The 15,715-nt window shown below is 37.2% G+C and overlaps 1 protein-coding gene across 1 annotated transcript; it reads right to left on the bottom strand.

The window, feature by feature from the left end:
- Nucleotides 1-2,639: 2,639 nt before the first annotated feature.
- On the bottom strand, nucleotides 2,640-12,672 carry LOC128240988 (transcription factor Sp4-like). Its single transcript, XM_052957974.1, has 11 exons — nucleotides 12,528-12,672; nucleotides 11,128-11,328; nucleotides 10,395-10,523; nucleotides 9,793-10,041; nucleotides 8,477-9,142; nucleotides 7,744-7,896; nucleotides 6,305-6,521; nucleotides 4,773-4,968; nucleotides 4,136-4,228; nucleotides 3,603-3,703; nucleotides 2,640-2,935 (listed from the first exon to the last, which is right to left on the bottom strand). Exons 1-11 carry the CDS (start codon nucleotides 12,549-12,551, stop codon nucleotides 2,640-2,642), a joined length of 2,325 nt encoding a protein of 774 aa, XP_052813934.1. The 5' UTR covers nucleotides 12,552-12,672.
- Nucleotides 12,673-15,715: the final 3,043 nt, after the last annotated feature.

Here is a 15,715-nt window from a genome sequence, read left to right as displayed (position 1 = left end):
CCGATTCAATGTGCTCTTTTTACCATAGCGCCCTGTCATTTTTCTGCAACACCCTGAACTTTTCAATCCTGGCTAAAACCCTACTATTAAAGTAAACATTATACTTTCAATTATTTTGCTAACAAATAAAAACAAATAATGTTTATATATTTATTATGAATTTATCATTTCAGAAATGATTAAATCAATAAATAACAAAATAAATAACAAGATAGGGAGATCATAAGAAACAATTATTATTCATTCATTGAATGACCATGTACAAACAATTTCTTTAAGTCTAGAGGCCGATTGTTCAGAACATTGTTAAAGTTAACAATATTGTTAACGGCATCGTCGTAACCTGAAAAGGTGAATCATCTCAAGATGTGCTCATATATTTCCATAAAACAAGTACATCTGAAACAGTTGTCTAAAATCTCGTAAGAAATACTGCAGATAACAAGTGCATCTATTAAACTTCAAGTGCAGTAAAGCTTTGACAGTTAACAATGATGATGTTAACAACATAGTTAACTTTGGACAAAGGTCTGAACAATCGGCCTAATTGTTTGATATCACACTTAAAATCTACAATAATTTAAATTGTATAATTAAAATTCATGATTCTGGCATGCTTAAAATGATTTTTTTTTCAATTTATATTCAAATTACACATTAAGTTAAGATTCATGACTTTAAAATTAAACTTGATCTCAATTAACAAATTCATGCACATCAACTTACAAGTACATGCAATATAAAAATCTCTTTCATACAGCGTGTTTTAAGGGACGAAATTGTGCCCCTCATACCAATGCTTAAACACCAATTTTTTCTCTCAAAGGTGAAAATAAAATAAAATGTTATGTATTAAAGGAGTCGGTGTATTCTTTAAAGGGACTGTATACCTGATTGGCACCAAAAAAAGTTTTTTTCTGTAACGAATCTCAGGACAATTATTTATTTAAATGTTTTACTCTTTGATAACATGTAAAAAAATACCAAAATGTAAAAAAAAAATCAAGTCGTAGAGTCCAGTATCCACTGTGCTACGAAGGCTCACTCTATATGGTTGGAATATTTAAGCTATATATCTAACTTGGTAGTATCATGTAATAACATCGACCAGCCAATCACGCATAAGGAATGAATTCTGTTAGACATACATAGTAATCTTTTTTAATGGAAAAAATACAAAAAAACTGCGAAAAACAACTTTATTGTAAACTATGTGGTACTTCAGTTAGTAAATATCAATGCATTGTACACATCGATACCAAGTTTATGTCAGTTTTCGACAATTTCCTTTTTTTCTTTACGCTATTTCATCATACAGAGTACAGCCCTTTTAAGGAACAAATTTAATCACTTTATTTAACACTTTGTCTATTTACAGCATTCTTTGTTATTTGTAGGCAATATTAAAAATTCACAATTTTATTCAAAATGGAAGGATTTTTTTTCATTTAGAAAGGACCCAGCCCCATTTTAAATAACACCCAAATGCTGGGAAAAGACACTGATACATAGATATCTCACACAAAGTTTTAACATATTTTAGATGGCAAGACTTTGAAAATGTAAAGATTACAATAAATGCAATGAGCACACATTATCCTAAAATGTAATTGAAAACACTGAACATCATATGCAAAAATGCAAAAAAAACTTTTATTCTAGTATTTGAAATGTTCCAACCTGTTTCTGTCATTTTCATTAGTAATTCTTCATTCAATTGTAATTTTTATATAGTATCACAGAGTAATTCAAACATAATTCAATCTTTAGTCTTTGTGAAACTAGGCTTAAAATCTCAAAAGCTTGATTCAAAACGTTTAATTACAATTGTGATTTTATTTTTAAATTAAAACGACTTATTGAATAATGAACTATCTGTAACCAGTCATCTTAATGACTATTTGGATAAATTTTTCTATTTTGTCTTCAGTTGATAACAAATCCACAGCTATCTTGGTCCCAAGGGAAACAGAATCAACAACCATCTTGGCCCAATGAGAGGCAGAATCTACAGTCATCTGGGTCCCAAGGAAGCAGAATTTATGGCCATCTCGGGCACAAGGTAGGCAGAATCTATGGCCATCTTGGTCCCAAGTTGTGTAGAATCGTTGGCCATCTTGGTCAAAGTTGCGTAGAATCGTTGGCCATCTTGTTCCCACGGGACACAGACTCCATGGCAATCTTGGTCCCCAGGGAAGTATAATCCACAGCCACTTTAGTCCCGAGGGAAGCAGTATTTACAGCAATCTTGGTCTGATGGAGCAAAATTTATGGCCATCTTGACCAAAAGGAAGGCAGAATCTATAGCCAGCTTGGCTACAACTGCCTTAGTCCGAAGGAGGCAGAATGAACATTGTAGCTTGTTGAGGTTCAGCTATTTTTGTCTTTTCATTTTCATTTGAAAAAATGATCTGGTACCAAAACTAGGCTCATTTCAATAACTGTAAGACAGTCGCTAATACGCTACTGATGTAACCTATTGTATAGCCCATGATCTTCTAATCTTTTTCAGGATGTTTCCCCAGGTAGTCTGCCTTCAATATTCAAGAGGCCCCACTGGGGGGCTCAATTCGAGAACTGGAAAGGCCAGGCATTATCATTACTACAGCATTGAATAACTGTCTGGTCTAGGCCCAGTGTTATTTATCTTCATCAGACATCTCGTTGTAGTCTGCCTTTATCACAGTGAGAGTCTGACCCGGCTCCCCAATCCCTTCGATACTAATTTCCATCAACTGCCCCTCCTCCCCAACCTCATCCTCCTCGTCTTCCTCCCCCTCCTTGACCCCCATGAGGTCATGTTCACCCTCCATAAATCCCTCACCCTCCTCCATCTCAACGCCTGGTTTCTTTCCATGGGTTTTCTTGTGTTTTGACAGATGGTCAGATCTCATGAACTTCTTGCCACATTCTTCGCATTCAAACCGCTTCTCGCCTGCAGGTACAAATAACAAAAAAAGTGCTAGATATTATTATACACAAAGCCAAAAAATAAAGACATTATAAACAATATTTTTGGTCTATCAAGGGACATTACCCCAATAACTTGACTATTATTAAAGTCAGGATTAAGTCCCTTGAAGCAAATGTACACATTGTACATGTAAGTTTCATGTGAAAATCTCAGAATGGTTTTTGAGGTACAGCAAAGGTTTAATGTTTTCACAATTATGCCCTCACGGACAGAGTCTGTCAATATGTGTTATGTATAAAAAATCATCACCACTACTCAATGTTCTCAATAAGAACCGGCTGCTGGCCAAAATGGACGGTTCAAATGGCAATAGGGCCGGTTCAAATTTGGAAAACCAAATGAATTTTCAGTAGAATAAGGAGAAGCTGGTCGGTTACTTTACCATTTGAGACGGTTTAACCGAAACTTATTGAGAACCCCGACTACTTCATAAACATTGGAAAACATGCAAGAATGGAAAGCCTTTTACCAGTGCAGGGTTTGCCGTCTTGTGCTAACTTAAACGACTGAAAACTTTAACTTATCATCACAAAACCAGATGCAATTACATGGAAGCAAATATTCTACAATAAGTTTTGAAGTTAAAACAATTATAAAAACACAAAAAAATGAGCGCCCCGCCAAGTACCTGTATGTGTTCGTCTGTGTCGCTGTAGTTCATCTGACCGTGTGAATCTTTTCCCGCAAAACAACCAGTTACACACAAACGGTCGTTCACCTGTGTGCCATCTTAAAACATGAGGAAACAAATTAATTCAATAGTCCAATATCAGATAATGTGAGCAATTTTTTCACTTAAAACAAGTGAAGAGCATGTCCCAAGCCATATACAGTTTTGCAATGCATGATTTCGGAGTTGATTTACATAAAAAAGGAATAAAATCCCCTTTACAACAATCAATTGTACGATCAGTTTATTAAATCAATACCCTTAGATCTTAATTATGCTTTATGAAACAAATTCTAAGAATAAAGATGTTAAAGACAAATATCAATTTAATATTCTCAAGTAAAACTTCAATTATACCAATGACAAAACCATAATATCAAACCGAAATTCATGATCTTCTGTCAATTTACCATTCATTGATAAGTAAGCCCAAATGGCTGTAACCTTAAATAATGTCACTGCTAGTCTGTGTTTCTATCTATAAAACTAACCTTAAATGTGCTCGCAGGTGTGATGTTTTCCCGTATTCTTTCCCACAGCCCTCCATGTGACACACATGCACTTTCCTCTTACTGTCACCGCTCCTAAAGCATAAATAAACATAACTTATTGGAATATATCAATATTCAATATTGAACATAACACCATTGACATATTGCTAGAATTGTGAAATTTCATTTTTTGAATTTTATTCTTACAAACACTATCTAGCATCCCTGCCTAACATTGTTTATTCGACCAAAAATTGATTTAGCTATTTGGTTAAAAAATCAGGAAAACAGCAATATATTTAAACTATCGAAGATATTGTATTTAAATAAGACGGACAATGGGCAAAAGTCAACTCATGTCTGTTGTTTTTTTCAGTCAAACTAGGGGCAAATATTCTACAAGAAGTTTTTTAAAGTGAGATTTATGTGCAATCAAAAAATCTTTACCTACCAACCCATATTTTTGCAGACCATAACAAGGCACCCCTACCTTTTTAAGTCCTTACTTTCTTTGCATAAAAAAGTCAAATGGTCGAGTTCATGACACAAGTCTGTTTAGCTCAAACACTTATTTTCCTGATTTAAAATAGTTTCAAATATGACTTTAATAATATAAATAAAATTCTGTATAACTCACTTGTTGCCGTCAGTGCTTGTACAATTAGGACACGAGCAGGCAACACGCCGTAAGCGTTTCCCGGGAGTGTTTGGATCACCTATTTCCGCCCCCGGGCTTGATAGTGAAGGAAGGTTGAGGGTACCTGGTGAGGGTGTGGTCACTACCTGCCATTTGGTTGGGTCATTTGGGTCCTGCTGTAAGGTTTGACCGCTAGCTGGAATCATACAAAGTAAAAAATTAATTCCACTTTCAACAACTAGTAGAGCTTTATTTGGCCTATGTCAATGTACCATGTTGGAGAGGTGTTTTTTTCATATAAATTTACTCCCATCAGAATAGTAATAAGATTTTAAAGAACAGGCTGCCACAAAAAGGAAGAATGTTTAAAGGGAGAAAGGGGCTTATTGAATCCGGCTGTGAAGAACTCAAATATTATGGATTTGGCAGATTTTTTTTATTAAGTGTGTTTAATTAAGGTTTCAACTGCCAAATATGTAAAGTTTGTATGTATTTATAATCATATTATTATTGAGAATACAACCTACATGTTGAGCAAATGAAATTGCAGGTAGGCAATCATTAAGTACTAGACATATTCATTAAGAATTTCACCTTTCGCTGATGTTTAAAGGCTCGCCTACAGCCACATTTTCAATTATTAATAATTGACTTCATGTCATCTAATTATTATACAAGTTTTACTTAAAACAAAAGAAATATCAGTCATAAGATAGTCTTATGCATTTAATTCCTTAGAGGAAAAAGGACTCACTGATCTCCATAAGAGTGGAAGGGTGCTAGCAAAAACGAACACGGTACAGCACCCTTTAACTCTTTAACCCGAACCCTAGGTAGCGAGTAGACAGAGCTTAACCATGCTGTAACTATCATTAAGATAAATTATAATTCCCTTTAATACCACTTGATATTTGTGATTTTTGTCCTTCACAACATGGTACATAGACAGAGCTTAACCATGGTGTAACTATTGAGCAGATAATTGATGCTATCCACTTATACCACAGGATAGTGATGAATGCTGTTCTTGAAAACATGGTACATAACAGTTCTGTCTCCCACCATTATCCTGAAGTGCTCTGTATTATTTCAGTAATTTGAGCAATGGGTGCAGTCGCTAATACTTGAAGCAGTGTTTTCACACCTTAAGTTAAGAAAATCCTGTGCATTGACTGTAACAAATGCACGAACAGATCTGGTGTCAAAATAACATTAAACAGGGAAGTAAATTTTTTGGAGAACAATCATTGATCTACATCGACTTGTGTATTTTAGACTACCGGTATATAGGATAGAAAAACATTAAATTGATTGCTTCTGTACGCTGTGGGCAAGATCATAATATAAGCTGAGCAATTTTTTTAGTAAATTTGACATTTTCGGTTATTATCACATCAAGCAACTTGTTAATCTTAGCTTAGATGCAAATAACCGTAATAACTTAATAACTTTGATTCAAACCTCATTTTCAGCACAATATGGACAAGTGTTGAAGTCATTTTGACGCATACAGATCACAATTTCCAACCTACCTGTAATAATGCCGTTTGGTCCCATGGTAACGGGTTGTATGTTGGATTGGGTGCTCATGGTAATTCCCTGGAGAGTCTGCTGAGAATTTCCCATTGGAATTGGCGTAAGGTTCCCCTGAGCATTTATGGTCATGGCTTGGAGCCCCTGGACCCCTGAAAGCGCTTGTGTCCCCAAGATCTGTGGTATCTGGCCCTGAAACTGTTGACCGTTCATTGCCTGTGGAAGATAATATGAAGGTTTAATTTTTGGACATACCTACAAACTTAAAGCCCTAGACATCTACTAAATTGTCTCTATTTCTTAAGAAATATATTTTTTCTCATTAGCAAGCAGTTTAAAAGGGGAATAAAACTGAATGGATGAAAGAAAATTGATAGATGTAAAGCGCAGTCAATATAGACCTATCAAGACAATCATTTGTAAGGCCAAAATTGATTGGCCGTGGAAAAACCTCCATCCAATCAAAATCACGCTATCAGAGTTGAAAAACCATGTGATTTAATGTGAAGGCGAGTTATGTTTAAAAAAAATTGTCTGAAATATTAAAACCAGCTTACTGAACTATATTTGCCAAATAAATCTCACCTACCAAATTTTATATTATTTGTGAAAAAACAAACATTTTTATATATAAAACTTGGTATACTGACGATAAAAAAAGGCCAAATTATTTAGTCATAAATAATGCCCTTCCTAAGGTAACACTCACGCTATAGAAGATTGAAACAGGACAGATTTCAGGGTACATACACAACTGATATAAACATCTTTTTTTAAAAAGATAATCTTTCATACCTGTAGCCATGGACTGGCCTAAAAATATTGTGGATAGATTGGCCTAAATATTGTTGATGGATGCGAGCCTAAATATTGCGGAGTGTTTGGAGGTCCAGCATGAATAATAGAATTGTATCTGTTTGGTGAGCTGGCTCAATTTGAGCTCACATTAAAAATGCTATATTGGGTCAGTTCATACCAGTAGTGCTTGGATGGCCTGAATGTTGCCAACTGTTTGAACGTTTCAATGTACAATATATTCATACCTGTCGTGCTGGGAGGGCTTGAATGTTGCCAACTGTTTGAACGTTTCAATGTACAATATATTCATACCTGTCGTGCTGGGAGGGCCTGAATGTTGCCAACTGTTTGAACGTTTCAATGTACAATATATTCATACCTGTCGTGCTGGGAGGGCCCGAATGTTGCCAACTGTTTGAACGTTTCAATGTACAATATATTCATACCTGTCGTGCTGGGAGGGCCTGAATGTTGCCAACTGTTTGAACGTTTCAATGTACAATATATTCATACCTGTCGTGCTGGGAGGGCCCGAATGTTGCCAATTGTTTGAAGGGTCTGTACGCCTTATATCTATGGGGAGCTGGCCTGATTTGAGCATAAGTAAATAACTATTTTTCAATGTACAATATATTCATACCTGTAGCCCTGGGAGGGTCTGAAAATTGCTGAGCCCTTGGAGGCCCTGCATTCCCTGTATCTGGATTGGAAATTGACCAGACTTGAGATTTCCCATGTTCATAACTTGGTTTGGGGTGGCCACAATCTGACCATTGGGCCCTTGTTGGATTACCTTTAAAGTGATACTCGCATTTAAAATCAGTACATACACATGTATAACAAACATAAACATTGAGTGATAAACCTTTGACTACTTACTAAATAATGCAATTATGGAAAATATCAATAACTGATGATTTTAACGGTGTCTTCAACAGCTGAAAACGCACAAATGTTAAATGACTGGTGGCTCCTAAAAGATTTACAGAACTTTATCAACTAACAACTCATACGGTAGAAATACCATGTTTTCTGCATCTTTCTTTAAAATCAAACACAGTATCCTTCATAAGAACCATTGTTAACGATATTTATTCATCCTTTTTGGTAAATAAAACAATATCATTAACTGTGGTACTGCTTATTTAGGAGTAAGAGTGCAACTTTAAGAAATGGAAAATAAATCAATTTTGAGGTCAATAAAACTTCACCTATAGCCTTTAAAAATAAAGTCATGATCATGTGATTAGAAGCATCTTTTATGTATATCAGAAAATTCATTCAAGCAAATATAGAGAAGTTAGGACAGCTACACCTATTCAGTAAATCCTTTTTACATGTTCATTCAACCACTGTTCAAACTTATAACTCACCTGGAAGCTTTGTCCTCCAAAACCCTGCAATACTTGTCCGCTTGGTGTTAATGTCGCCATGTTAAACTGTTGGGGTGATGACAGTGCAGATGATGCCGTTGGTGAGGATACTGTTGATGTTCCTGCTTGGGAGAGAGCGTTTATTGTAATCATACCCGAGTTCTGCTGGGGAATGTTCGCTTGTTGGGAGGGGTAAACCGCAGCTTGTACAAAACTACCGTTTCCTAGCTGAATTAGCTGCATCTGAGGAATAATATTTGCAGCTGCTGCTGCGGCCGCAATTGTCTGTCCCTGCATCGACATAGTCTGCACTTGTGACGTTGTATTGGTAGTTGTTGAATTCGCTGATGCAAACATCAGCGCAGGAGGCTTTTGATTGTTCACTTGTGTTTTTACGTTTGCATTACTATTAATAGTGGATGCTTTTGGTGTTGAATTTGAGTACACAATCTGATTGACTTGGTCCAGGAGTTGTGACATAGACACAGTTGGTTGCGCTGACCCCGCTACCATCCCTGTATTGGCCCCGTTGGCAGTCATCTGGGTCATCTCTTGAAGTGCCTGGAAGGGCTGTACCTGAACAGGCATGTAGGTTGTCTGTCCGTTCGCAGAGACAGGGATCTGTACAATGTTGGGCATCTGCTGCATAGGCTGTAGAGTATTGCCCTGTAATGAAGTTGTCATTTAACAGATTATACTTATATGCATAGTACAATTTATATCATAAATAAAAAAGTCACAATTATAAAATAACTTCATAATATTGATTCATTATATATTTGTGATATATAATTTATATATAAAAAAATTATATAACTAGTGTTGTGACATCATAAATGATAAGTGCAGAAAGTATGTGCGCTACATTATAAATCTTAAGCGCTATATTTGATAAATATTAATAATCATGATATGAATGACATATTACTGTCATGAACGACCACTTGCCCTACGACGGAACATTTATGATGTAATTTAGCATACACATGTATGACCACTTGCCCTACGACGGAACATTTATGATGTAATTTAGCATACACATGTATGACCACTTGCCCTACGACGGAACATTTATGATGTAATTTAGCATACACATGTATGACCACTTCATCTCATTAACTGTCAAGTTGCTTGAATTAGCCGAGATTTATTACTTTATAATTTTACAATGAGTATTGAATTTCCTTATTTAAACTCATACATCAACAGCTTCACCAAGTCCAGGCACTCTGAATAGATGAAACAGTATTACCCTACTACAAGGGTTATCATAACAAATTGATTATATATCCGAATGAATTTAAATCAATATTTACCTGCAATTGCAATTGTTGAAGTACCCCGCCTTGCCTCACAGTATTGAGACCCTGGACTCCACCCAGATTTATGACCCCGCCCCCTAGATTCATCATGCCCCCAACACCTCCGACCCCACCAAACATGCCTGTGGAGAGCGTGGACGGGATCTGGGCGCGGATGATCTGACCCCCGGGCGTCATTATTGGGATGGTTTGTAGGCCCTGGGACTGGGCACCAGCTAACTGCTGGGCACTAACTCCTCCATCCTGGAATCATGTGGCAACAGGGTTTCAATACCAACATCAAATAAAGTAACAAGCAAAATAACTTAGTATAAAAGCAGAACTCTGTGGACAAATTGGAAAAATGTAGACATAATTTTTTTTCAGTCCCTAATACAAGTGTTTATAAGGCATTTAAAAAATGGCATTAATATTACAATTAAAATAAATAAATATATATATATATATCATTTGCTTTTATACTATACATTAATTATACAGTCGAGTAGTTTTCCCATTATATCCAACATCTAAATGTAAAAAATCCTGATGTGACTCAATGGCAGGGGTCATTTAAAAGGCCCCTTAAAGCCCCCATTTACCAAATGCATTGATACCTGTGTCTGGATCTGTTGTTGACTTCCGTCAAGACTGACCATTTGAAACTGGGGCACTGCATTGTATGTGATCTGACCATTGGGGCCGGCCTGAGCCACAATCTGTAGTCCACCCTGGGGCTGAAGAACCTGCATTATTTAACAAAAAAACAAGTTAAATTTACATTTTGTCATTCATCCTGCTGCTGTGGCATTGCATAGGAGGTAAATCTGCCCATTCTGACCAGGGGCACGTTTCAATAAGATATCTAATTAATAAGATACACTTTAATATACAGAGTCCTGGGACACCTGTTAAGTTACCGGAAGAATAAAATTATGTGATAAATATTCTTACAATATATATTTTAAAAAGAAACAAAGTTAATGATTAAGAATGGGCAGAGTTTGTGTAGCAAATTTATGACCCCTCCTTCATCGTTAAAATTTTAATTTAAGCCATCTAACTGACTACGAATACAAAAAGAGTGGCTGACACATTGTCAACACAAAATCTGATGCAGGGATAATGTATCGGATGAGTGACAGTGGTCATACCTTCAAACACCCGCGAAAGTTGAAATTCTTAATGTTTAAGCCTAGAACTTAATAATTGCCTATCTGAAATTTCATTGGCTGTAAATGTAGGTTGTATTCTGAATAACTAAGTTGTAACTTCTTTATGGTCAGCATGTAACAAGATATATAACCACAATGTTGTTTACGTTTTGCCCTACTTGACTGATTTCCTCACCTGACCACCCGCCAGTGCAATGGCACCTTGCGGTATGGGCTGCCCCTGTGAAGTCTGTACGGGCAGCTGGACCCATCCTGGGGCTACGTCTCCCTGCCCCGTCCCTGTCACCACGCGAACCCCACCCTGGCCCGACCCATCTTCGTTACCGATCTTGCTGCATGTCTGTGCCAGCAATGCAAGAGGACTCTGTTGAACCTCCTGAAATAATTGAATCAAGAATGAAGCTTCAGTTCAACTTCAGCAATAGATCAAGACTCTGTGTAAATCAACTGCAATTGCTGAAATTGAGGTACTTACTGAGTCCAATCGCCATTCGGGACAAAAATGTGGTAGACAAAAACAATTTGAAAATGTAAGTAATGCTTGGCGATAAAATAAGTGTTACATAAGCAAAATTGAACTGAAATAACTTCAGTAGAAAATCATATAATTGCAGTCTTAAACAGTATCTATTATGCACCAGTCAATTGTAACCACGCCCCCCCCCCCCCGGTCCGGGGAATAGCGGGGACTTTCATTTTCGGTCAAGCCAACCCCGGGTAAAATCCCCGCTATGCAGGGACAAACTGATGGTCAAATCCCCGCCAAATGCCCCCGCCCCCAAGGAGCCTAGGTAAGGCCCATTCCCCGCTATATTTAGCGCAAAGCCAAAATCACGGCATTCACCCGGTACTGCGGGGCCACCTGAAAGGTAAAAACACGCGGCCCATTTCCCCGGCTATCCCCCCAGACCGGGGGGGGGGGGGGGGGCGTGGTTACAATTGACTGGTGCATTAGTGGTAGAGGACAAGTGCTCGAACGTAAGGTCAGAGAAACCATTGACTCAACTAGAATTTCGAGTAACTGGCATACAAATTCCAAATTAGAGCTGGTAAATAGCATACCAATTCCAAATATATGCATGGAACTCGCATACAATTTGACACAAGATCCCTCCCGAGAACTGAACCCAGGATGGGTTATGTGTGGGCGGGATAGTGGGTGGCTATTTACATACTGAATTGGTGCATTTTGCTGTATTTAATTCTGTCTCCGATAATGACATGCACAACTTCGTTATATTTAGGTGGCGCGACCTTAATCTGTTATCGGTTGTGCTACAACAACATACATGTATCTCTCTTATGTCTTCAATAAAAATATAAACACAACGTACATTTGCAATTGTGTTTTTTAATGAGGGTTGATTTATTCTATTCACGATCCATGACTATCACTATGGCAGACAATGTAGCTTTGCTCAAACTATGAAGCAATCGAATCAAGACTTTCAGATCAGCCCCAAAAAGAGGTGAGGCGGGGTCTTGCAAGCGATGCGGGCGGAGGCTCGATCTAAAAATAGATCCACCGGCCAACACAGATAATATACTGAAAATCGATTTAAGTGAAAAACATACCTGCCCAGATGATTCGTTCGGCATTATCGATTGGTATTCTTATTATTTCAAATGTGGTGTAAAAAATATTTATAAATATCACACTTATTTACTCTAATTTCTAAAAAATATTCAAATTAGCGAGTAAGCGCCGTCTTCTTCCCGTCTTGACCTCGCCTCCTTTTACGTCATACCCTCCCAGTTTTCGGATCGATTGTATACATACGCGGTCGATAAAATGGCAATTACATTCGTTTTTGAGTAGCTATTCATTACTGTAACATCTTTTATGTCTAACTGTCGAAATAATTTATATATGTGAATATATAGTTACTTAAGAATGCCAAAAAAGTACCGTGCAGACATAGAACTACTTTGTTTGTTATCACCAGAGCACCTGCCTAGCGGTAATACGGCTGGTGTGGCGAGGTTACGCATGACTGGCTATCTCGCTCCAGTAGACGATTTTTGCTTTGTTCTCACCGAGTGTGGGTTGTTCTAATTTAGGAAGGTAAGGCTCATTATCTTGCCTTTGAAGAAACTGGGTTAGGAGCCACGCCCCGAATTCTACTAGACACGCATATTTCGTGCAAAGTAGATACACCATTTGTTTACCTTCTATCTGAAACTAATCATCTTCAGCAGTTTGTTTCTTTAATAATAGAGTGTAGTACTTGTATTGATCAAATGTATATTTATACATTTCTTAAATCAGATACAATTTATATTAAAAATCAATTAATGGAAACAAACGATGAACGTACCTGGAATCAAGGGAACGTTTTTCGGTTAAAAAGTGTTGTCACAATCGTTTCTTGAGACTTCGTGTGTTTTGTTTTTAAATTTAGGCATTTCGAGATTTTCTGATATTATTAAACTGCAGTAATGCATTGTTATTTATACTAGACGGTTAGTGACCCGTTTGATAAGTCTGAACTGTGAGTAGGATTTGTTATTGGTCCCAGATCTGAAGACAAAAATGAACATTTTAGGTCAAATGACACTAATGTTTAACGGGTCATATGACAAATGCAGCATTTCATTCCCTTTACATCACCAATCCCATCATGTATAGTTTTTCGCTAAAGGGAGGTAACCGCGAAACATCTTTGGATTGAATGGCCATGATTACATTTCTTCCCCTATGTGTGCGTATAACATCTTTATGTTTCGGTAGCACAACACAAACACGCGAACAGCTGAAAAAGTAACCCCATGTCCAAAATCTTATTTTAAAACTATTGTCTTGAGCATTAAAGTTTTGTTACACCTTTCCCTCAATTATCTCTGGGGCCAATAATCCTACTCCGATATTATCTAACCAGAGTAGCTCTTACCAAGGTTACCACTAGCGGGGAATGTGTGTGGCTGTCCGGGGGGGGGGGGGGGGGCGCTAAAATCGCCTAAACTTACTTTTTATTACAATATAGGAGAAAAAAAGTAATAAAATACGTTCAAATGGCATCAATTCGGACCAGAATAGCTCAAATGTTCTTCGGGGAGATATGCCAGACACCCTGCCAACACTTTCACACAATTTCGGTTTGGAGGGAAGGTCGCAAGTCAAAAGATTAAGCCCCTAATATACGCCCCTCTAACGTCAAATCCTGGAACCGCCCCTAGTTACATCCTGAATCGGTACACTATGCCCCTTCAAGACTTAAAGACTAATACGAGGGGCGTAGCTAGACCACATTTGATTTGCAGGCACCAAACTAGTGGGTCCAGGGGCATTTCGCCCACCCCGGATTTTTTGAATACATTGACTGCTATTGGTGCATTATGTTGTATCTTAATGTAAATGTTTTATACAAATAAAAAACAAAATATCTTATTTTGTGATAATGTTGTTGTTTTTATGGGAAAATATAAAGCCAAATGATGTGCTGCAGGACCATTCAGCATAAGTACCCCACTTAATATTCTCAAACTGAACCAACGCACATGGATACTCAAGAGGCGTCGTAAAATAAACGTCGTATTTAAGGAGTAGGTAAACTCTTGAGTAGAACAAGAAATGTTATACTAGTATAAAGTAATTGGAAAAGTTGTATGTGGAACTGGCGGCATAATTTGCCAACGCGTGGTGCAGATCGAGAAATCCAAGATGGTGATCAAGATGGCCGCCATAAATTGCCAATCTTGAAAAATGTTATGTATGAACGTTGACGACCCACAGCGTTCAAGACTAACAGCGACTACTATAACGGTTAGTATTTGGTCCAACAATGTAGATGTAGGTTAAAGTCAATATATACATGTAAATAAAATGAATGTCATCCAAGGGAGCGAGGGAGACCGTAGGAATAAGTTACCTTGACTCGTACTATACCTTGACATTTTTATAACCAAAGTGTGTGGTTTATTTTATCCTTTTTGCATAAAACAGAATTGGCACGCCAATGAATTTTACTTTTAAGGCCGAGTTGTGTTCTCATGTGCCTAATGTGACCTAATGTGTATGATCTATTGATTCGCTAATCTATTTTTTAGACAATGGTGCATAGCAGTTCTTTAATGGCATTATTTTTGCCATCGATTTTTAGTCTATTTGCTGCATTATATGTTCACACTTTTATGACCATCATATACAGCCTCTTTTATAGGAAAGGTGGACGTACGTAAGATCCCCAACGATGTAATATTTGCCAATAAGTCACAGCCTATAAACTGGGTTGTGCTCACCCTTAAATGACCAAAGGTGTATACTTTTTTCCCACAATTTTCACTTATGAGTGCATTTAGTTCACACTTTAATTACAAAGGTTATACAATTTTTATATTTCAAAATTATTAAAAAGACGTTGTTTTTTTGAGCGACTTAGAGTCACAAATTCTCGACTTACTCACCTTAACTCGCCACACCTACTCTCATCCCATTTCATAGAATCTCATCTAATATCATTGCCTCTACCAAATTACAATCTCACTAATTTCAGTCCAGCACATAGGCATCAGCTAGGGTGGCATTCAATTGACAACTTAAGAAAATGTTATGGCCATACATCATTGACTTCATCCACCATATTTGTCAGTTATTAATAACCAGTAATCCGATTAGCTACATCGTTCTCAGATCCAATTAAGACCAATATTGAATACCAGCCCTGATCTCATTACATTTCAACATAATTCTATCTCATACTGTCTGATTACATCTTATCATCATATTTTTGTGTAGTCTGTGAATGTAGACATATTTGGATGAT

This window comes from Mya arenaria, chromosome 7 (assembly GCF_026914265.1).
Source record: "Mya arenaria isolate MELC-2E11 chromosome 7, ASM2691426v1".
Classification (NCBI taxonomy): domain Eukaryota; kingdom Metazoa; phylum Mollusca; class Bivalvia; order Myida; family Myidae; genus Mya; species Mya arenaria.
The sequence above is the reverse complement of the archived record's forward strand: the minus strand, read 5'-3'. Positions and strand labels throughout refer to the sequence as shown.

What these genes read in the sequence shown, in the direction of transcription:
- LOC128240988 (XM_052957974.1), bottom strand. Translation starts at nt 12,551, where the DNA reads ATGCCGAACGAATCATCTGGGCAG. An exon ending in AACAACAGATCCAGACACAG is followed by an intron (nt 10,042 to 10,394) that starts GTATCAATGCAT and finishes ACATGATTCCAG; the next exon opens with GATGGAGGAGTTAGTGCCCA. An exon ending in ACCAAACGGCATTATTACAG is followed by an intron (nt 4,969 to 6,304) that starts GTAGGTTGGAAA and finishes GTATGATTCCAG; the next exon opens with CTAGCGGTCAAACCTTACAG.